General features: G+C 39.9%; 1 protein-coding gene across 1 annotated transcript; it reads right to left on the reverse strand.

Moving 5' to 3' along the window:
- Window positions 1-572: 572 nt before the first annotated feature.
- Window positions 573-22,272, reverse strand: LOC121422096 (trichohyalin-like). The gene is made up of 13 exons (XM_041616912.1): window positions 21,898-22,272; window positions 19,959-20,071; window positions 17,619-17,805; window positions 15,733-15,875; window positions 14,913-15,068; window positions 10,935-12,804; window positions 9,869-9,958; window positions 9,162-9,486; window positions 8,216-8,395; window positions 7,403-7,560; window positions 6,108-6,168; window positions 2,746-5,432; window positions 573-2,104 (listed from the first exon to the last, which is right to left on the reverse strand). The coding sequence occupies exons 1-13, from the start codon at window positions 22,048-22,050 to the stop codon at window positions 2,006-2,008; spliced, it is 6,222 nt and encodes a 2,073-aa protein (XP_041472846.1). The 5' UTR covers window positions 22,051-22,272; the 3' UTR covers window positions 573-2,005.
- Between the last annotated feature and the right edge of the window lie 658 nt (window positions 22,273-22,930).

Raw genomic sequence — 22,930 nt, forward strand, 5'->3', positions numbered from 1 at the left:
CAATAAGGGCTTCCTTATAAAAACCTTGCACTCTACCAAAAAGGGAACAAGTATACTATATATATTTAAAACAATGAACTGTAGTACTGCATATCTGAACACTCTAAAAAGATCTACTAATTCACATAAAAAATTGAGAAGAAAAATCACATTTATGATTTCGAAAATAGCAAAAGAAGTTCACAATTCATGAACATGATTGGCTTAAAAATATGTTACATGAAAATGCTGAATAAATACAATTATTTATAACAATATTATCAAGTGAGTCTACAATCAAGAATAGAAATACTGAAAAATGTCACGAGAAAAAGTTTTATTTTTTTACTCTATTACGACTGAAAGACAACTACAGAATATCGATACAGATTCTGAATATACAATATCATGTATACATGTATATTGGCACCCGCCACTGTCAAAGTATTATTATATGTACATGTATAGTTGTGAAGCTTTGGTTTTTTCATTGTGAGCATTCACCTTCTCATTTCTGCAGGCTTCTTGAGACTAGCGCTGACTCAACGTAGATGGAGTAGAATCGGCAGCAAGGTCAAGAAGAAACAAGTCAGTCCTGAAGCCCCCATCACACTTATTCCGAATCAAGCAGAATTGGCCAGAATGAAAGGACTATTGTTCGACCACCAGTTGGTCATTTAAAATCTACTTCGAACACCATTCAAAAATACCCCAAATGTTTTGAACATGACCAAAACCTTTGGGACGGCCAAAAGAAATGACAAAAATAATTCGAATGCACTCAGAATGCAGTCAGAATATTTAGAATGTGCCTAGAATGTCCAAGAATGCAGCACAAACTATCAATCCGACTCCATTGCACTTCATTTTGACTAGTGTATGATGATTCACCTGGTCAATTTACTGAATTTCAACTCCAGTTTGGTGAATTCATAATTTTCTCCCAAAAATATCTAGATATTTTGAATATTTTTTTGGTTCCAGCTTCTGCTGGATTCCTGCTGATTCCAAATAAGAGTGAAGGGGGGCTTAAGTCATCTAGTAGTGACCATGTGGCCAAAAGGAATCGCACAATAAACAGGAATAAGAGTCAACTCCTATCTAGAGATGACAAATACACAAGATGGGTCAGGGAGGCCATTCACATCTAAAAGAACCACAGGCACATTCCATGAACAGAGACGCTGGAAAATAAAAACTTTCCACTACATACATTCCCATTCTCACCAACTGCCGCCCAGCCGATACTACCCCACCAGCGCTAGTCTGAAGAAGCCTGCAGAAACGAGTCCTAGGTGGAAGCGCACAAGGCAAACACTTAATTGTTGTGAAAAGATGAGAATTTGTTTGATTTAGGTGTAACGAACATTTTGCTCAAATCCTTCAAGAATACTTCTTGAACAGACATGTACGTTATTCATGATACACATATCTTTTGTGTAAAAGTTCCGTTGCCCTACTAAACTCTTTTCAAACTATTTTTCAAATTGACAAAAACTACGCTGTCAAATCAGAGAAGTAAACTTTACCTTATAAAATGTACGTAAAATCTCACTGGTAAAGAGTGACAATAAATACCTAAAATACATAATTTATACATACAGTGTAATTGCCAGTGAGAGAGGAACAAGGATAAATAATTTAGTTCTCGTTGATATCTCCTCTTCCTCCTCGTCCGTCTTTCACCTTTCACCTTTCTGATATTTCCATTTGTAGAACAATAACCTGCATTACTGCCAGAGAATCAGTGACTATTGTCACACCCTTTCTGGCATGTTACCTGAATGAAAGATTGTTGTCATGTCTCAGAGATAGCATGCATCATCACCTATAGCCGTTAGGTGATTGAGATGGGTTGCTTGAATGGTAATCTCTCTCTACCCGTTACCTCAATGAAAGAATGTGACCATTTCTCAGGGATAGCGCGCATCATCACCTATAGCAGGTTGGCACATGAGATGGGTTTGTGGAGTGGCATGTTACCTCATAGAAAGACTGTTACCATTTCTCGAGGATAGAGCGCTCATCATCGCCTGTAGCCGGGTGGTACATGAGATGGGTTGATGGAGGGGTAGCCTTGAGGGTGAGGGGCCTGCCCTGAAAAGTAGGAGCTACTGCTACCGACCTACAGAAAAAAAATAACAAGGGGGTGGGGTTGATCAGATAAATGTCACGAAAACTTTATTAGACTTTGGTCCATCAAAAACACCTACTTTTTTTTAGTTATCAACAGGACAGATGATCTGAAAATTAAAGGTAGGGGGGGGGGCTTGAAATAGAAAATATGGATGGATAGACATACAGGTAAATATACATGTAATGGGTGATTTCAAGTTCCGTTTTGGCGTTGGTATTGAAATTTGGATTGCTTTCCCTAGCTCTGATCCAGATCACACTATTGACATCTCAACAACTAGTGAGTGACTTTTCAGGACAACCTCCATTTTATGTTTGGTGTTATACTCATGTTAGGATTGACCTAACACCAACACCAAAAGATCAACACTGAACTTGAAATCCACCAATGTATCTAGCAAACCACCTATTGTTCGCAGAGGCGCAATGGGCCTGTTCTGAGATTGAGGAAACGTTTTTATATTTTCATATCATTCCCATAGGGGTTTTTCAACAATTAATGAATAAATAATGAATGTCCCCAAGTAAAACAGCAATTTCATTCCAGATCGGGGACCTCATTAAACAAAATAAAATAAAACATAATGAATTAATTAAATAGAAGTGAATAAACATGCAGTGAAGCCTTACCGGGTATGGTACGCTGGATCCCATCGGTTGCTGTGGCATCCGTGGGTTGTATTGCTGGGGGTACATAGAGTACCTAGGATCGATCCCTGGGGAACCCCCATACGCTGACTGATCAAGGTAAGGATGCCTCTGCAGCATGGTGACATCAGACTGGCCCACCCGAGCCATGGGGTCAGGGATGGCTCCCTGTCGCCCTTGGAGAAGACTGCGTAGGTGGGAAGGAGAGCTGAGACCAGGGTAGGATGACGGCAGGGTCTGACTGGCAGGTATGGAGTGGAATTGGCCTGCGTACAGTGCAGATTGAGGCTGGTTGAAAGCTGACGATCGGTGTGAGGACAGAGACGGGTGGATACCTCCAGGAGTCAACCGACCAGTTGGGTTGAAGATGTCCGGCTTGGGACCGGGTGTGGTTGGGAACGGGGAGGTGTGGCCAGTTCTCATTGGATCAAAAATGCTATCCTTGCGACCTGGAACCACCTGTCCACTGTATCCTGGGTAGGTGGTCGGATCTATTCCTGGAGTTGGAGTTCCTATAGTTGGTGGCATTCCTGGAGTTGGTACCCTCTGAGTTGGCATGTAGCTAGGGTAGCCAGAAGGAATGGTATTTGGCATAGGACTGTGGGATGGTAACTTAAAAGAGTTGCTGGGCCTAGAAGCATCATCGGGGAGGGAATTGGTTTGGGTAGTCGGCGGATTAGAAACATCTTGAGAAGGCCTGGTAGAGTTGGCTGCTCCTTGAGTTGGAGATGCCATGCTGCGCAAGAGTTCTGTTGCAGTAGTACTGCTACCATGATGGGCGTTGGGACTTCCCTGTGATGCTAATCGCTGCATGGTTTCTGACATAGGAGCAGCCTGTTGTTGGGCAGACTGAGAGGGCGCTGTACTTGATTGGCTAACACTCTGAGAAGTCTGAGGGTATTGAGGCGGACTCTGGGCCTTGTGCATGAGAGAGGTTTGGCCTTGGCTAGGCACTGACGGAGAGTCTACTGTAAGAGGTCGCCAGAGTTTTGCAGGGGAAGGGTCGACATCTCTCGACGGCATGCCCCATTGTGAGGGCATGCCAGAAGTATCCAATGGACGTCCTATTCCTTGACTTCCAGGGTAAGAATGAAGGTGGCTTTGCAAATGACCTTGTGCATGACTTTGTGGATGACTTTGAGGATGACCTTGTGAATGACTTTGAGGGTGACCTTGTGGGTGACTTTGTGGATGACCTTGAGAATGATGACTTTGATGATGACTTGGCAAGTTACCTTGCTGTTGCGTATCACCCGAATGGTGTATTGGAATGATTTCATGGGTTCTTTGTTCAGTAGTGCCACTTGTTGGTGGCTGTTGCAGCATGGTTCCCTGAGAGCCTGCTCCATCCTGTATCAAGGGTGGAACAGCTTGCGTTGCACTTGATGATTTATTGCTTTGTTCTGAATGTGTGTTGTACCAAGGGGACTGCGGTGGGGGCTGAGGTCTCCTTGCATTGAGATCTATCATATCCTGGTAAGACCGATTATGCTGTACAGCCGTATTTCTTTCAACTATCGGTTGCACAGCCAAAGGCTCTGGTCCCTGCACAACTCCATGATGAACAACCCCCTTTTGCATCAACTGATCTCCTGAAGAATATCCAGTCTTTCCCATACCCCTATCAGCAATTGACTGTCCTGACATCTCCTGTAATGCAGAGCCCTGAGATGTCTTTGAAGTTGGCGAGAATGGCACTTTCCTTTGATCAGTAGGAACAGAACTCTGTGACCTATTCTTATCTTCCCCTTTGTTGGCTACCTCCAGCGGTTTAGGTTGATGGCTCACGTTACCGGAATTACTCTGTCGTAGAGGCGTTGCAACCATCGGAGGAACATGCGCTCTCGGTTTCTCAAAATTATCTGAGTAGCGGGCCGATGATATTGGCATGTATGATGGTCCTGGTCTTGGCTCTGTCCCGAAGGGTTTCTCAGGCGATCCTGAACTACTTATTGCACCACTCAAGGAACCGACTTTATTAATATTTGTCTTGGCACTTTTCTTACTACAATCCTCATCCTCGCTCAGAATTAATTCCTCTTTCGGGGGAGAGGACGATACTTTTCTCGCTCCATCGCTAATTTTTTTGTCCAGGACACTTTTGACAGATTTTTCATCCAATTCAGGAATGTCATCATCATCATCTTCCTCCTCATCATCCCCATCGTCATCATCTTCCTTCCATTTCTGGGGTGCCCTGAGGCTCAGATAGGATGATTTGGAGCTCTTAAGCTCTGCGTAGTCTTCAGAGTGGTAGGAAGCCGGGCTTGGACAAGGACTAGGGTCTGAAGATGACGCTACCATTTCCTCAAAGACCCTCTCTTTCTTCTCCTTCTCTTCCTTCTGCTTCTCCTTCTCCTCCTCTTCTTCCTCCTCATCCTCTTCCTGATCATCATCCTGCTCCTGTTCATCTCCCTCTTCGTTCTCCTCCAAACCCTCTCCGTCATTCTCCTCAGACTTCTTCCGGGCCGTCTTTTTCTTAGAGAACCTGTTGGATGATCTGTTGTCCAAGGAACTCTGCGAATCCGTCTCACCTTCATCCTGGGAGTCGGTAAAGACAGGTTTGGGCACAGGTCGGCAGTTGGCGTTCTTCTTCCGGAAATTTGGAAACTGCTTCTTGAGTGCCCGTCGGAAACAAGCCTCTACCTTGCGTGCCATAAGTGTGTATTCTGGGAAAAAACAAAACATAAAAAACAACACTATAAGGAAAGGTTGTACATTTACAGGTACAATATGATATAGATAAATTGGAAAAAGCAAAAGCATATCAAAGGAGTCATGAAGTAGAAATAACAAGAAAGTAACAGCATTTTATTACATTACTGGAAAATATATCATATTATCCATTAACTCTCTGTGTTGCATTATGTTGATTCCTCCAACATGGTCTAAGTTCATTGACCCTAAATGACCTTTGAACTTGGTCATGTGACATGAAACTCTAATAGGATGTTCAGTAATACTTGATTAACCTTATGGCCAAGTTTCATGAACTAGGTCCATATACTTTCCAAGTTATGATGTCATTTCAAAAACTTAACCTCGGGTTAAGATTTGATGTTGACGCCGCCGCCGTCGCTGTCGGAAAAGCGGCGCCTATAGTCTCACTCTGCTATGCAGGTGAGACAAAAATGGCTCTGGCATCTCAAAAAATGACTCTAAAATTGAGAAATGGCTCTGAAAAAAAAATGGACAGACTGGATATCTACTGGTTCGACATCATCAGGTCGGACCAGTAGGAAAAATGGGTTAGTGCGGAGCCCTGTACTATTTGCCACAGATTAGCCGAGACAAACAAACATAACTGGGCTCCAATTTTGCCACTTTGACAAATCGATACTCACCACTTTTTCTTCCATTGTATTGAACACAGTTCTGAAAAATCAGGTCCATATCATTCACAAACTGTGAAGAGAAAGAAAGGGAAATAAATAAAATGAAATGAATTAAAAAAATAAAATTACATGGAAGGACATTATAGATGATAACGGTTAAATCTCATTATTTCAATTGGTTTGTTCATGGTATCTTTCATTTGATGATAAACCTAGTGCTCACTAAAATCTTGAAATTGGCTATGCAGGGGAAACATTAAAATCATTATACTACGCAAACTGCAAAGTTGTCAAAATAATATAAATGTTGATATTGTTTTAATCATTTCTAATTACTTGCACATTTTGAGGAAAACATAAAAATACTAGTATTTTTTCAATTATTTCTAATCACTTGTACTTCATGAGGAAAATACAGCAATTCTGAAAAATACTGATGTTTCCAACTAGTCATAAAGGTACTATTGAAATATGTTGTCTAGCACAACAGTGTTACATTGCAAACGTAATATGATACATGAGCATAAATGTAATGAAACAAGTGGCTAATTCTTCAAACAAATGACAAGTTTGATATGGACAATGTCCATTGTTACACTGCTCAAAATATATGAGAACAATGATGAAAAATACATAATCACATTTAATTTTATGCTTGATGTGTTCATGAATTAATGAAAAAAAAATGGCGTGGGAAACAAATCCACATTTTTGATTGTTTGAAATAGACGTGAAATACTCAGAAAATATGCTTTCCCCAATTAATCATGGGCAAGGAAGCCGCTGTGCAGCGCCAGATCGACAGGGCTCTATCCCTTCAATCGTTGAACACCAAACAGGGTAGCAGCAACTCCCATCTTTTAAGCTCTTTTGGTCTGACGCGACCGGGGTTTGAACCCCCCGACCTCCCGGTTGTGAGAAGGAATCTCTACCAACTGAGCCAACAAAACGGTGGTCAAATGTTTCAGATTTTTTACAATAAAAAATAAGAGTGTCAAAGTTAGTAAGAGATTAAAATTTTGATCTTTTCCTACAATGCAATAAATAAGAATGAACAAACATAAAAAAAACATAAATAGAAAAAAAATTAATGTCTTTATAGAGTGTACCATTTATTCTTTTACATAGATATTGCAAAAAAAAATGTCAACACTACTAAGGGTTGAGAGAAAAATTATTCTTACATCGTTGATAGAATGCTATACTTTGACAAAAAAGAATTGAGAAAAAAAATAATGAAGTTGCCAATTTGAGGATTAACGCTGGCCAACATCATAAACACTTGAATAAAAATCATGTCTTACGTCATTGATGGAGTGGTACATCCTTTCTTCGACTTTGAGATCCATTGTTGCGATATCCATGGGGACTTTGATGATGCTGTAATAATTGGGAGCATAAGACTCCTGTACAGGGTCGATGAATGGCCATGCCTCGTAGTGGGCTTTTGTGGTATCTAGCACTAGAGAGATAGAGAAAGAACAACGACGTATAAGAGATGTTGGGAGACACATGTTGAATATGTGGGGCAAAATCCATGATATATCAACATTTTGGTACGTCCAACCCATATTTCCCCCATTTAATACCACAGGACTGCGTACTATCCCCAGTGCTTTTTTCACTTTATACAAATGACCATGTCTACACAGGTGAAAATCGTGTAATGATGAAATACGCAGACTTCAACATACCCTTTGTATCACAGACACTGCCATAGAGCATAGACAAAGACAAAACAAAGACAAAATATTTTATGAAGCTTCTATATAAAGAGGGTCAGATTACTTCCAAACATGGGACCAGGGGGGCATTTCATGAAAGGACTTGTCGGACGTTTTATCCAACAAGTCCCGTTTTATCCCACAGTTACCATAGGAACAGTGCCTCTCAGCCAATCAAAATCATGGAAAGATGTCAGATCTGACATCTTGTCGGATGAAAATATTGATGAAACGCTCCCTAGGCCTTCAAACATCGCAGAGAAAAGGGATTTTCTAAGGCTTTTTTTATTTTGGTGGGCTCTTTTAAGCATTTCGGGGGTGAAATCTCCCCAGTCCCCCGTGCTATTTTGTCCCTGACTCTGGCACTATCTTGTCACACCATAGTTTCCTCACCTTTTGCAAAGCTTTTCTTGAGCTTTTCCTTTTCCTGTTCCGCTTGGACCTGGCTCCTGCTGCTCCGTGTCGTCCTGCCGAAGCCGAGGTCATAGGGCACGGAGCTCGATGAGGTCGGGTCATCGGAGCTCGGTTCAGGGGACGCATTCTTTGCACGCAGTCTCGCACGTATACCTCGTTCTATTGGAAGAAAGGAAATTTTAGAAGGTTAGTCTAAATGCACAAACTTACAGAATTTCAGCAGAGTTGGTACATGTCAATGATTCCAGATGTTAATCCTTTTTTAACAGAGGGGGGGTCAATTTGACCCCCTAAACAAATTTTGTTACTACATGCCGCCATGCCACATTTTTTACCGCACCGCTCACTGACAGTTTACTTTCAAGTATTGCGCATCTTTTGAGACCAAATTTGCGATGCCAGGGTACACGATTCGAAAATTAAGCAAAATTTTGTAAGCGCGTGTCAAATCCAAAACTGCTCAAAAACATGATTCCATGTACAAGGTCAAATACTGTTTTTCACCCAAAAATCATATATGTATAATTACTTTACTTTTGTTGGTTAAATGGAATTATTTTAAGCAATTTATGATTGCAAAAAAGTCCCCAACAAAGTTCTTATTTTCTTCCTCCTGTTAACCTGAATTCCTTTCTCCTTTCTACAACCAGTTTTTATATGGCTCAGATTTTTTTTAACACGCTGATATTTTCTTCTATGGTTTTCAGCTGGGTGATAGCATAGTATTGTGATAGCTTTAGGTGGTAAATAAAAATTAAACTCAATTTAAGTACTGACATCAATAGCCCTATGAATTAATATAAAATATAAATTTCACCTAACCTGAAATTGATTATTGATTAATTTTTTCCTAGTCAGTAACCAAGGTGATAGCTTACATGGCATTTATATCTTGAATTCCAGATAATTTTACATTAATACTCACCCTTTTTCTCCTCCTTGGCAGCTTGTTTCTTCTTTCCAGCTTTTTCCTCTTTCTTCTTCTCTTCCTCTTCTTCCTCTTCTTCCTCCTCCTCTTCTTCCTCCTCTTCCTCTTCATCTCCCTCGACCTCCTCCTCTTCACCTCCCTCCTCCTCTTGCTCATCTTCTTCCTCTTCCTCATCTTCCTCCTCCTCTTCTTCTTCTTCATCCGCTTCCTCCGTATACTCCCCCTGTCTCCTATTCCTCCTGCGCAGGGATATCTTCCGGACCGCCTCTTCTGCTTCTTTCTTCTGTGCCTCTTCGTATTCCGCAAGAGACTTCATCCTCTCCTGTCAAAGGCGATAATACAAATGATGCACAGGTGTAAGGGTATTAGTTCACCTCAAAATTTCACTTTTTAATTTCAAAGAAAAGTCATGAGACGAAATAACACAGGCTATGCATGTTACAGATTTATCGCACACCATGTTGGGGGTTCCATTGCAGTTAGACAATTCATGTACATGTACTTTTTCTTCCATGTACAATGAAATGGGAAAAAAACGGCAGGTGGGGGGGGAGATAATATTCTACACATACAGAATGGTCAGAAAAGTATAAGATGAGCCTCCTCCATATCTATTCAACATTACAATACAAACTCCCTTTGATTTTCAATGCAACTGGGTAACATTTCAGTGTGGCCGGTACAGAATTGTTTGGAATACTTACTTCCTCTTCTTGCCTGACCTTGATGTCCGCTATTCTTCCAGAAGTTCTTCTGGGAATCATTTCTTGAAGCTTCCGTCTAAGTGCTCGTTCCTGACAAAAAAAGGATGATCATTATTAGAAACAATTTGCACATGATTGTCAACACCATATCATTTAGTGTATTCACAATATGGAGCACCATCCAACAGTTGCAGTGGACCGGCCAATTTCTAACTTCTGGGTCGCCGTTGCACGCAGGCAGAGCACCGTGCTCGTGTATTAAAGTGTGATGCGTCAAAAATGAAAACCACATGGCAATAGCGGAGGAAGAATTCACCAAAAACGGTCTAAATTTTGCAAATGAATATGCGGCATATTTCTCTCCCACCTCGTTTCATCAATATTTTCATCCGACAAGTTGTCAGATCTAACATCTTTCCATGATTTTGATTGGCTGAGAGGCACTGTTTTTATGGTAAGTCGGATAAAACGTCCGACAAGTCCTTTCATGAAACGCACCCCAGGACCATGGTAAACAGCATAATTTTATGCAAGCCAGCCGAACCTCGTGGGCCAGTGCAGCACTCGTATGCATCGAGAGCGCGCAACAGATATGTCAACTTTTGCCAGAAGGCTTTGCGTAGTTCTGCCTGTCCGTTGCAAACGATAGGTGGTGCACCATATTGTGAATCCAACAAAGTCAATGTCACTTCAATGTGGAAGAAATATCATTGTCTGTCTCATGACATCTTTTTTTGAAGCTTCCATCTACATGTAAGTGCTCGTTCATAAAACAAAGCGATGATCATCAAATAGAATAAAGAATATTTCACTTTTTGCATGAGTTCATAAACACTCAAGAATTAAAGGGTATTTTAATGTGGAATATCACAGATATTCCTTGACTAGAGGTTAAATATAACATTCCATTTTATTACAATAATCATTGTGTAAAAATAAAAGGGATTTGGGGATACATACGAATATACAGTAAAATTTCTTTTCATTATTAGAAAAAAGTCATAGCAGAAAATTGGTATTTGCAAGGATATTGGCAACTCGAGAACATAAATAGAAAATGAATTACCTTTGCAGCAAAGATGTCGTGAATGTCAGATAAGAAGTCTTCCTTAAGGACAAGATAGAGCTCCCTCTCGGCCTTGTTCCTAGCCTTCTTGAAGGATTCTGTCAATTTCTCCCAGTCCTCCTCGGTGTGGCAGATCAGGTGCCATCGCGCCGTCTCCGGCTCCTCCTCGCTGGAGCTTTCACTGGAGCTATCGTCGGAGGCTACCTTCAGCATGTTCTCCAACAGCAGGAGGGACTGGAGCTCCTTCAGGGCCTCCCTCTCGTCCAGGTCGCTCTGCTCTGCAGGAGCCTTTGAGGAATTCTTGGCAGGAGTCTGCTTCTTCCCTGGTTGGGCTGTTTTGCCCTTCTTGGCAGAATTGTCCTGGGCCATTGATTCCTCACGGGAGACGGTTTCGTCATCTTGGCCAGATTTTTTTGATTCCTTGTTCTTCTTTGCGGCTGTTGATGCTTTCCCACCTTTACCAGGCTTCTTTGAAGGAGAGACGGAGCAATCTTCGGTCTCACAGCCTTCTTCTTGACTCTCTTGAGCCCCATCTTTGTCGGATTTCTTGGATGATTTCTTTGTCTGTCTCCCGGCTTTCTGCCCTGCCTTGGTCCCTTTCTTAGACTTCGATCCCTTATCATCTTCACTCTGTGAGCTGGCATCTGGGATGGTCTTTGCCTTTCCTTTGGCAGCCTTCTTCCCCTTAGGAGTTGCACATTTGCTCTTCTGTGGTTCTTTTTCAGCTTTGGTAGGAGTTCCACTTCTTGTTACCCTGACTGGACTGGATGTCTTCGGGTCTTTCTTGTTGCCAGTTCTGGATATCTCTGGTTCAGCCTCTGTATCGCTTTCAGTTGCAGTGATGATTTCCTTGCTCTTGATCTCTTTCTTTCTCCTTCGCTTCTTCTTTACCTTCCCTTCATCTGATTCATCCATCTCTTTCACTCCCGTCACCTCTTGCTTAATCTTTGCCTTGCCTTTGGGTAGATCTTCCTGGCTCTCATCCTGGGATGACGCTTCCGCTTTGGCTTTCTTTTTCTTTGCTTTTAATTTCTTCCCAGTTTTCTTGTCCAGGTCACTCCCACTCTGAAGATCCATGGATGATTCTTTCTTCAGCTTAGACAGCTTGCTCTTCTTTTTACCTTTGCCCTTTGGCTCCTCCCTCTCTTCATCGGCATCACAAGCTTCACTCTCTGTAGCAGTGTCTTTACCCTTCTTACTCTTCCCTTTCTTGATTTTCTTCCCCTTCTTTGCTTCACCCTCAGTATCCTCCTGGCTTTCTTCACCTTTCTTCTTGGTTTTTTTCTTTCCAACCCCTTTACCCTTCTTACCCCTTGCTTCAGTGATGTCCATTTCACTCTCTGCACTTGTTGCCGTTTCTTCCTTCATCTTCTTCAGACCTTTTCCCTTCTTCATCTTCCCTTTCTTACTCTTCTTTCCAACATCACTCTCCTCTTGGCTGTCCATGCTTAGTTCTTCTTTCTTTCTTCCTTTTCCTCTTGGACTTGAAACTTTCCTCCTCTTCTTGTCGACCTCCTCCTCGCACTCTGTCTCCGTCTCCAGTTCCTCTTTCTTAATCATCCTCCTCATCTTCATTTCTTTCTTCTTCTTTTTGCTCTTTGGATTGTCGTCTTCCTCGCTTTCCGAATCGGCATCGCTTCCCGGCTCCTCCTTGACCTCCTCTTTCTTAACTTTCTTGACATTCTTTTTGACCGGCATCTTCTTCTTCCGCTTCCCATTCTCGTTGATCTCTTCTGGCTCTTCCACCTTCTCCTCCTCCATCTTCCTCTTTCCTTTACCTCTTCCTGTTGGTTTATCTTCTTTTTTGATTTCCTCTGCCTTCATCTTGCACAGCTGTCTCAGAGGAATGTTGTCCTCACTGCATGTCTCACTGAAGAATTGAAAAGAAAAGATATTTCAGTAAGAAAGAAGGACTAGCTTTGTACCCTTCTTGTTAACTTCTTCATTGTAAATTCCAATTCAAAGTACACTGTAGATAAACAAAAGTTGTTCTGAAAAAGAAGAGATTTGGTAGATCCCCAAAAGTGCATGTGATCATTCCAATAAATTACCAAATCATATGAATATACATTTCGTACATGCAATTTAATTGATGTTACCTACATATACATATATATTTTCCAGATACCTGGAACAGTTAAGAAATATATATATATACCCAGGTACACTAAAAATGTATTAATGATAACATCACATTCCAATTTATACTTCAGAAACTTTACATATCTGGGTTTTTAAGATTTTTTTACAATAACCACGTATAATTTCATTTTTCAAAGTATAGCCTCAACTTTAGTTTACATGTACCTTTATATGCAAGATTCAAAATTATTTATAAATCCAGTGTCCATACTCCAAACAGATTACAAATACCAGATGAAAATAATTGTATGATTGATGCCAATCGCAAGTCTATGAAAAAGCCAGAGATAGAGTTACAACTCCCAAAAAGAATTATGTAACCTCTTCATAGTACAGGGCCCAGTGACACAAAACTCAAGAAATTATTATAGGACTGATACTCTTGATTAATTGCATTGAGCATTATATACAATTTACATTAAGACCAATCTTATGATCAGTCACTAATTTTTGTGCTACCACATGTGCAAAGATTACTGATTATAATGAAGATATAATGAAGGGAGGCATTTAATCAAAATTTGTCATCTGACAAATTGTCAGATGTTTAAGGGGATTCCAACCCAAATAAAAAGTTGTTTTTATCAGAAGAAAAAAATCAGACAAGTTCATGGGTGAAAGTTTTGAAAAATTGGACAAGCTGTGAGGAAGTTCTGATTTTTTTTTTAATTTGTAAAAGTTTGTAATCACTATATATGGAGACTTCAAATTGGCTGCATTGGTGATGTCATACTGATGTGAGGCAAGAAAGTACTCTCATATTTACTTCGATACATAAAATTGTTAAATTCTCTTTTTTTATAGTTTTATTTCAACTATGTTCTTCTTTCATAAGGATATAAGGCTTTATATCCTCTATAAACTGAATCCTATATGCTGAATGGTCTGAATAGCATCATGTGACCAAACATATTCTATTTTGCGATGTTTAAAATGAAACGCCCACTGAAGAAATGTTACTATTCTGTGACGTCAATGGCGGAAAAGTGCACTATTCCATCATTCACGTCACAGATCATGATCTCTCAGGTGCACCGGTCAGCGAGGTGATTCTACCAGGCAAGTCCCTCGGAAAAAAATAGTAATGCCATTCCAACCTCCAACAAATAATTCCTGCTACACTTACTCAAAGCCTGGTATATTTGTATATCATGCCAAATTGGTTATATTCGGATTGCTGCCCCAGGGGAATGAGTAATTTTGAGAAAACCGCAAATCCCTTATAAAGTACATTGTCCTTCCACGTATCGTAATTTATTTACCCAGTTGCCAATTTGAAATCTACACAGCTTTAGGGATCTCAATTTTAAAACAGTCATAACATTTCATGACTAAGGTTGGATTCATCCCTTTTTAAAGTTTCCTTGGCTTTGATTAGCTGAGAAGCAAAGGAGGGCTTTTCATTTAACACTTTGTCCAACGACTTGTCTGATCTGAAGGTTTCCTTGGTTTTGATTGGCAGAGAAGGATTCGTATTATGGAAACTGTCAGACAAAACAAACTGTGTCTGATAAATCATCCAAAACACTTCCCAGCTGTCTTAAAGGCCTGGTCACACCGCCGGAGCGTTGTTGGAGTGGTCATGGAGCGGAGAGAAAAAATCATCACCGCTCGCTACCGTTCACCATTTTTTATTTCGATTGCTTTTTTTTTTTTTTCGATTTTTTCCCCAATTTTGTGCGCGAAATTCGACCCTCTCTCCCTACCGCTCCAACAACGCTCGGGCAGTGTGACCAGCCTTTTGTTACTGTGGGACATTTGTTCAATGCTGACAATTTTCACAAAACTGATCCCATGGACACTGTATGAAATTTCAAAGGAATGTCTGATACTTACTTATCACTTTTCAGAGGCTTCATTAATTTCTTTGTTTTCGATGGCTTCTTTTTCGCCATCCGTTTTTCCAGGGCTTTCCGAGCCTTTGTCGTTTCTTGAAGTCTCTTTTTCCGAATCACTTCTTTCTCCTTTCTTTTCTTGATTTTCTCCTTTTCCCTGAAAACCAACAAATACAAAAGTCATTTCACTAATCAAATCTTTTTCTCATTTACCCCATTTTCCTTGAAAAGCAACAGATAAAAAGAACCTCACGAATAGAACAAAACATACCGGTTATCAAAAATACTTATTTCTGCTGTGTCATATGATTTGTAGATTACTCCTAATTATCTATTTACCCTCATCTGTTTTGGGTTTTCTTTTTAAACAGTGGCTTAACTGAAAAATTTCAAATTTGCGAAAAAAGCCCAGAAAGTTTGAACATAAAGACAAATTTCCACAACCTCAGAACTGACAATTATATATTTCCTGTTCTTCAAGACGACTTGAATTACTATATTTCTACCTTTCTCTATTTTGATATGACAATATGCTGAGTCCACGCATTGATACTATTACATGTAGGTTTAATGTTTAATTCTGAGGTATGAATGAGGTGATACACGTAGCAAAGTTAAATTTGAAGCAAAACTGCCATCTATTCACCATTCAGGAAAAAATCTAATGAGAAAAATAGGGAAACCATACATGTACTCAACTACCCAACACAATCCAATTAAAGAAATCAAAATGTATAAATCCGGATGGTGAAAATCTGCAGTATTTACTCTTAACTCGGGCCAAAGATCAACTTCTTTTTCAGAAAGAATACAAGGCTTACTTCTTTTTGCGTTTGGCTTCTTTTTGCTGAAAGCTTGGGGCTGGGTCCTCCTTGTACAGTCTAGTGCTGTAGAAATACCAGTATTTGGCCCCTTTAGAATCTGTTCCCAGTGGCTCTACACGCAGTTGTTCCCCTAGATAATCCTAAACATTGAAAATGATTGATTAATGATTAGAAAATCCTGACGCAATGAAGAAAGATGAATTAAAATAAACAAATACATGTATATCATAAAGAGGTCTACATGATAGTTACTCAAGTAAAGAGATTACCTACATGTGCATAAAAGAAATAAAAGAATAAACTTTATATCCATGGTTATTACTTTTCTTTTGGGGTACGAGTGTCTCTTTCAAATGGTGTCCAGAAAAACTGGTGTATACTCATGAAAACCATAATAGCTCTATGTCAAACTCAAGCTTGTCATCATCATGTCTATTGCAACCATTATCATCATCATTATCATCATCCTCATCATCATCATCATCATCCTCATCATAATCATCGTTTTCCTAATTTCATTATCCTAATCCTTAACCCCTAACACCGCCACCCCATTAAAATGTATCTTTATTTTTCATCCTCATCCTCATTTTCTTATCACTCTTGCATGAATTCCTATCTCATGTCATCAACATTATCATCAACATTATCACAAACATCCTCACACCACCACCTCCATCATTATCATAATCATCATAATCATCAGCAGCAGCAGCACCATCACCACTATCATCATCATCCTCATCATCATCAACATCATCATCATCATTCATCATCACTATCATCACCATCAACTATCATCATCATCATCACTGTCATCACCACCATCATTATCATCATCAACAGTATTCACCACCAACACTATCATCATCTCCACCATCATTGCCACTACTTTCCTCACCTCCATCATCATCATCACCACCATCACCAACACTATCATCATCACCATCATCTTTCCCCTCCTCCATTTCACCCTAATCCTCACCGCCCCCTTTTATCGGTTCTATCCATATCAAAGTCATCATACCATCACCATGATCATCATGACATCACCACCATCTACCTACCAGTACTGCCTTTTATCATCATCATCATCATCCTCATCATCATCATCATCCTCATCACCATCACCATCAAAATCACCATCACCATCAAAATCATCATCACCATCAAAATCATCATCATCACCTTCAAAATCATCATCATATCATCAATGATGATCATCATCACCATCAAAATCATCCTCCTCCTCATCATCATCATCACTATTACATCCACCACCATTCTTCACTCGCTAACACCGTTTGTAAGTGGGGGCAAGATTCTCCACAAAGCACTTTGATCATTGTCTTATTCAACATCACCATCCACCTACCAGTACAGCCACCTACTTCTCACCCCCTAGAACTCCTCCTCAATGCAAATTTAACATCATGTACTACTGTAGCCCTCTTCAAAGTCATCATCATTCTTTCCATACTACCTTACCCTTTCAGCCTATTAATAAAGGCATATTATTAAAAAGTTGTAAAAAAAAAGTGGGAAAGAAACTTCTGTATTTTTCCCCTTGAAATGTGGACTGGTTGCCAAGAATCGCATACATTCGTACTTCCGAAGCTTTGTTATTCCGAAGGTTCGTATTTCAGAAGGTTTGTAATTCCGAAGGTTCGTTAGTCCAAATACGAAATGAGGTTCATAATTCCGAAGGTTCGTTAATCCGAACCTTCGGAACAAGGAACCTTATTTCGTTTTCGGATTAACGAAGCTTCGGAACAACGAACCTTATTTCGTTTTCGGATTAACGAACCTTCTTAACATCGAACCTTATTTCGTATTATCGAATCTTCGGAATTACGAAGTGTAACAGCAAGAATAACATTTACCTTTAACAGGGAGACGTCTGCCGCATCGAGCCTGAAATCACAGAGCGAGTGAAGAATCTCTACTTTGATCAGGGTTGGCAAGCCCTTGAATGTCGCATCCTCTAGGTTCAGAGGGTTCACACGCCCCTCCACCAGCTCCCATTGCTTCTTCATGAACTCTCGTAGGTGCCGATGATAGTTGGCAATTCTGTAAAGGAGATCAAAAGCAAGAGCAAGTTATTAAACAAACATACTTTACATGTTTCAACCACTGAAGTAAAATTGTCATCATCTATAGATCATTTAGATGACAAACAAGTTTTTATTTTTACGCTCATGATCATTAAGATCAACCATGAGTATTATAATATTCCAGGGGGTTTGTTTCACAAAGATTTAAGCGTGACTTTAGAGACTCACACTTAAATTCCCAGTTATATGCGAAATACGATGCATCACCTCATTGCCAGTGAGGGACAGTGATTTTCTGTTTTACCGGTAAATAAAACAGAAATTCTGTTAAGTTCTTATACTTTTTATGTAAAAATTCATGGAATTCACCTTTGCAAAACGGAATACAGGTTTTTGCTGTGTACATTTTCAGTGACAAAATGGAATTTCCATTGTTAGATCAAGTTTAAAAAGGAATTACAGATTTTCAGAAACGTAGAAGACCATTTTTTTTACACGAAAAATCATTGTCTCTACATTGGTCAGGTCATACCCTGTAACCATCACTCAGATTACGCATTACATATCATGTGTGTATCCACCTTTGAGGCTTACACGTAAGGATGACTCTACGTCACACTTAACTCTTTGTGAAGCATCCACCTGGCTTAACTTCTTGCCATATTGATCTACATTTTAAAAAAAGAAAAAAATGTTGCCTATGTCTGCAACCGATTGATACACATTCTTCTTCTCTTCTGATGAAGTACAGTCCACCATCTGGTGGGTGTTTCATAAAGCTGTTCGTAAGTTAATAGTGACTTTAAGAACGACTGGTGATCCTTTCTAGTGGCAAATGGTACATGTATATTCATTGGCGAAGGTTTAGTGCGTAAGAAAGGTTCACCAGTTGTTCTTAAAGTCGCTCTTAACTTACAAAAAGCTTTATGAAACGGCCCACATGTGTATAATCGTACTATATTTGGCAGGCCCGGTGTGGAGTATGTACAAGGATTTTGATGAGAAAGGAAGCATTTGAGGCCATAACGTGAAATACCTGCAGTTCAATAGTATTTTACCATTGACTCAATAGAATTTTAAATGACAATCTATCTCTGTGGAGTAACCCTTGCAATCATTTGTAAGCAGATCTATCCTTTCACACTCATTTAATCAAGGTTACTACTCCATGTGCGGCAAAATAAGGTTGGCAATGTTTGGCTTATTTTCTCTTTTTCTTTGGAACAAATGCTTGCTTTTTGGACACTGTCTGTCACCCATTACAGTTATCATATAACTTTGCTCTTAAAATGATTTTGATTCTTTTTTTATTATTTTTCTGAATTAAAAACAGACTGAAAATGACAATTTCCTTGCGATAATACTTTCCCAAAAATATGCCCAAAATCCAAGTTTTTGAGTGCTCTGGTGAATACAAAAATTATTCCCAAAATACTAATGAAAAACATTTGCAACTGTATGGAAATTAGTATTTTTGGTCACACAAGTGATATCTTGAAAATTTACAATTTTTTTTAAAGTGTGCTCTGTGTACTGCATCAATTGGCATAGCATAGTCCTACCTGAAGATTCCCCACAGGCAGGATGGTTGCAGTGAGCAAGTGTCCTTTTAGTTTTACTAGAATCAAGCAGATGCATGTATGCATAGTGCAGAGAAGGGACAAAGGATACTGATTACTTGGGGCATTGTTATGCCTAGACCAAAAGCTTCGGTCTCTGTTTTATCGGTTGTTCCGCAACTTCCGCTGAACTTCATGGCTCCAGTCACCAATTACAGAGACCCAATTTCTAACTCGATCTGTACAGGGATGGCCATATGTTTATGGATTAAGTTCGGATCAACCATGGAAGTGGGAGTTGCGCAACAGCCAAATACTGTAAGTCGCTGTTTTTCCCCCTTTTAAGTTTTTATTTCCTGTTTTAGTGTGTTCCAGGCTAAAACAGAATAATAATCTTTATTTTGGTCCAGTTCTTTTTATATATTTTATGAAACAAAGACAATAATCGATGAGCCCCGTCAGAGGGATTTTGCATTATTAACCCCCTAATGGTGGCTGCGCGATAGCGAGCCATCTGTGTCAAGGAGAAATTTTTTAATAATGTTAAAAAACTCCTAAAAACAGACGGCTGCCAGCTGTCTATGTTATGCCATACTGTAATACCACTTACGTGATGTCTTTACGGGAGTCAGGGAAGCATCCTTTCAACAGCGCCACCAATAGGTCTGGTAGAAATGGACTTGTTTCCTGGCCAGCATCAAGGAAAAGAGCTTCCTCTAAATCCTGAAATATAAAAATAAAAATGAAACTCAATAAAATGAATTCAGGTTTAAAGTGATTTTCCATTTGGAAAAAAAGTGTACCACCTTGCTTGCACGTGGATCACGATTACCGGTAGTAAAAAGTTTTTTATGACAATTTGATTCATTGTCATTCCTTGATCATCATCATCTGCTGTAGTCTTCAAAGGGCTCTGCAGCCTATCTGGAAGATTAAATTAGACTTGGACGCACGTTATGAGGGGTGATAAATATTATCAAAGTGATTTTGCAGGAGATTTTGGAAGCTGTCAAACAAAACTGCATTTACTATTTCAAGAGGGAGTTTATTCCATTCAGGCACAGATCGTTGGGCAAAGCTTCACAAAGGCAAATTTTCCTTTCTAATTCACAACCATAACAAATTACAATGTCCACATGCCAAACAATTCGTCCAAATCTTTTGGTAAACTTAAAGCTGTAGGCCTAAAGGGTCTATATTTCCTTTCATTCACATGAAAGTTATTATTTTCTTGTAAATGTAAGATTCACCCACATGATCAACTGATCAGATTTTAATATGCATTTTCAAACATTTTTAACTCATTTTATTTTAATTTAACATCTTTCTTTAAACATGTTTTTAAAAAGGCAGTGTATACAGCCACACGCGTGTGTCTTTACCATCCAGCCACACGCGTGTGGTTATATCCAGAACACCTATTTGTGGATACCGCCACACGCCGCCAGTAATAACAGTAAAACGCGTATGTAGGTCTGACCGTCTATATCACGATCAAAATAACCTCATTTCTTCATTAAATTCTTACATTCTAAACCACTCTGATTTCTTTAAATCGTTTCAATTTCATTCTCACCGTCTTCTTTCCTTGCTTTTCTTGTCGTTACAAAAGGCCGCCTGTTAAATAGCAAATTTCCACACTTTTTCTACTTGTGTCGATTCTCTACTGACTCTAGGCTATGTGCGTGTACGTGCGTACGTACGAAACTCGGGATTCGTGCATGCTTAACGCTTGGTACGAAAATTATTCGTACCAAACGTAAACGTAACCCAAACTGTATATGTCTACTGCGCTGCGCTAACGCTGTATGGGTCTGCCACCGTACCGCGAAGGAAGCCAGAATCGACACAAGTAGAAAAAGAGAATTTGCTGTTAAACAGACGACCGTTTGTAACAAGACAAGAAAAGCAAGGAGAGAAGACGGTGAGAATGAAATTGAAATGATCTAAGGATATCAAAGGGGTTTAGAATGTAAGAATTTAATGAAGAAATGAGGTTATTTTGATCGTGATATAGACGGTCAGACCTACACACGTGTTTTACTGTTATTACTGGCGGCGTGTGGCGGTATCCACAGATAGGCCTAGGTGTTCTGGGGCCGATTGCACGAAAGGGTCTTTGCAAGGAACGTCTTTCGTGTCGCCCATCTTTTATGATGCGCCATGTGAAACGCATTTTAAATAAATCATCTGCAAACATATTTCATTCGTCCGTTAAAATAAACAAAATATTTGTCTATAAAATGATGTGATATATCATGAAATTGTATAAAATTTGATTTAAAAGCAAGTTAACGAATCTTATTCTTTATCATAAATTTCAGAAACACCCCCGCTTATAGCGTATCATAAAAGATGGGCGACACGAAAGACGATCCTTGGAAAGACCCTTTCGTGCAATCGGCCCCTGGATATAACCACACGCGTGTGGCTGGATGGTAAAGACACACGCGTGTGGCTGTATACACTGCTTTTTAAAAAATGTACGATTCTGAAGTTTGACACACTCACATGACTGTAAAATGCAGATCTATTGAGTGAATTCTTACCTCAATCTCAAAGTCTGGTAGGTGAAAAGTCGATCCAAAGAGGGAGCAAAAGTGAGCTATCGCAGGAACCTTCCACCAACTTCTTATTTCTTCAATAGACACGTCCCCAGACATGCCCGAGCTGCCGGGCTCAGACTCTTGTGCGTTTGGCATCTTGATTGATTCGAAATTCCCCTTCAATTCGAACGATTCTTTCCCTTAATTTGACGGCGATATTCGTTAGAATTCCGGGAGATCGTTGGTATGGCAGGATGAAATGAGAAGGTATCCAAAAGAATGACGATATCCCATCATTTTTGGTGGAGATCTATCTAATCTAATGACTTACACATCGCTCTTCGCCGAAATTCACTACGATCATTTCAGCGGCGCATACCGTACACACTATAGCTGGCCGACTACCGTACCGCGCGGCGGCTCGCATTTGTCAACGCAAACCACCGGCAAAGTACAGACCTTGATCGCCGGGTTGGACTGAGAGCTTTGAGGTCACTGTCGGGCTGGGCTAGCGAGCTGGCACACACACAATACACGCTCGCACACAGAGACACAGACACACAAAGCTAAGTTCGCGTGAAGGTAGATGCCAATAAATCTAATTGCGGGTATTCTCCTCTCAGTTTCCGTACGATTACGCTTAGAGCAACTTAAATATATGTTTATTATATAATTTACGATTTAAATACATATTTTTGACAATCATTTAACTGATATTTTTAACTAATATTGCAAAAGTAAGACGATTTAATTTATTGTTGTGTTAATAAATATAGTAAAGAACAACAAACGCTTGTAATTAAATTGGTAAAGCTAGAGTCGAATAAAACTTTCGACCTATCGGATGTAATCTTCATTCTATAGCAGGTCAGGTGATATCGGCTGCCCAAGCGCGCGCTCTCAAATCAGCTGGTACACTATCAATACGTACGGTACGCATGTCAGGCTCAAGGCTAAGCTGAATTTTCTGAAAAGTGATACAGGCTGGAGGATGGAGTAGACGCATGATCTGTTGGCCAGATCCTGGTGATATGTA

Source organism: Lytechinus variegatus, chromosome 9 (assembly GCF_018143015.1).
Source record: "Lytechinus variegatus isolate NC3 chromosome 9, Lvar_3.0, whole genome shotgun sequence".
Lineage (NCBI taxonomy): Eukaryota > Metazoa > Echinodermata > Echinoidea > Temnopleuroida > Toxopneustidae > Lytechinus > Lytechinus variegatus.

Excerpts from the sequence above, each read along its gene's own strand:
- LOC121422096 (XM_041616912.1), bottom strand. The coding sequence starts at position 22,050 with ATGCCAAACGCACAAGAGTCTGAGCCCGGCAGCTCGGGCATGTCTGGG. Across the intron at positions 17,806-19,958 it reads GACTCCCGTAAAGACATCAC|AATTGCCAACTATCATCGGC; the intron begins GTAAGTGGTATT and ends TCTCCTTTACAG. Across the intron at positions 9,959-10,934 it reads ACGACATCTTTGCTGCAAAG|GAACGAGCACTTAGACGGAA; the intron begins GTAATTCATTTT and ends TTTTTTTGTCAG.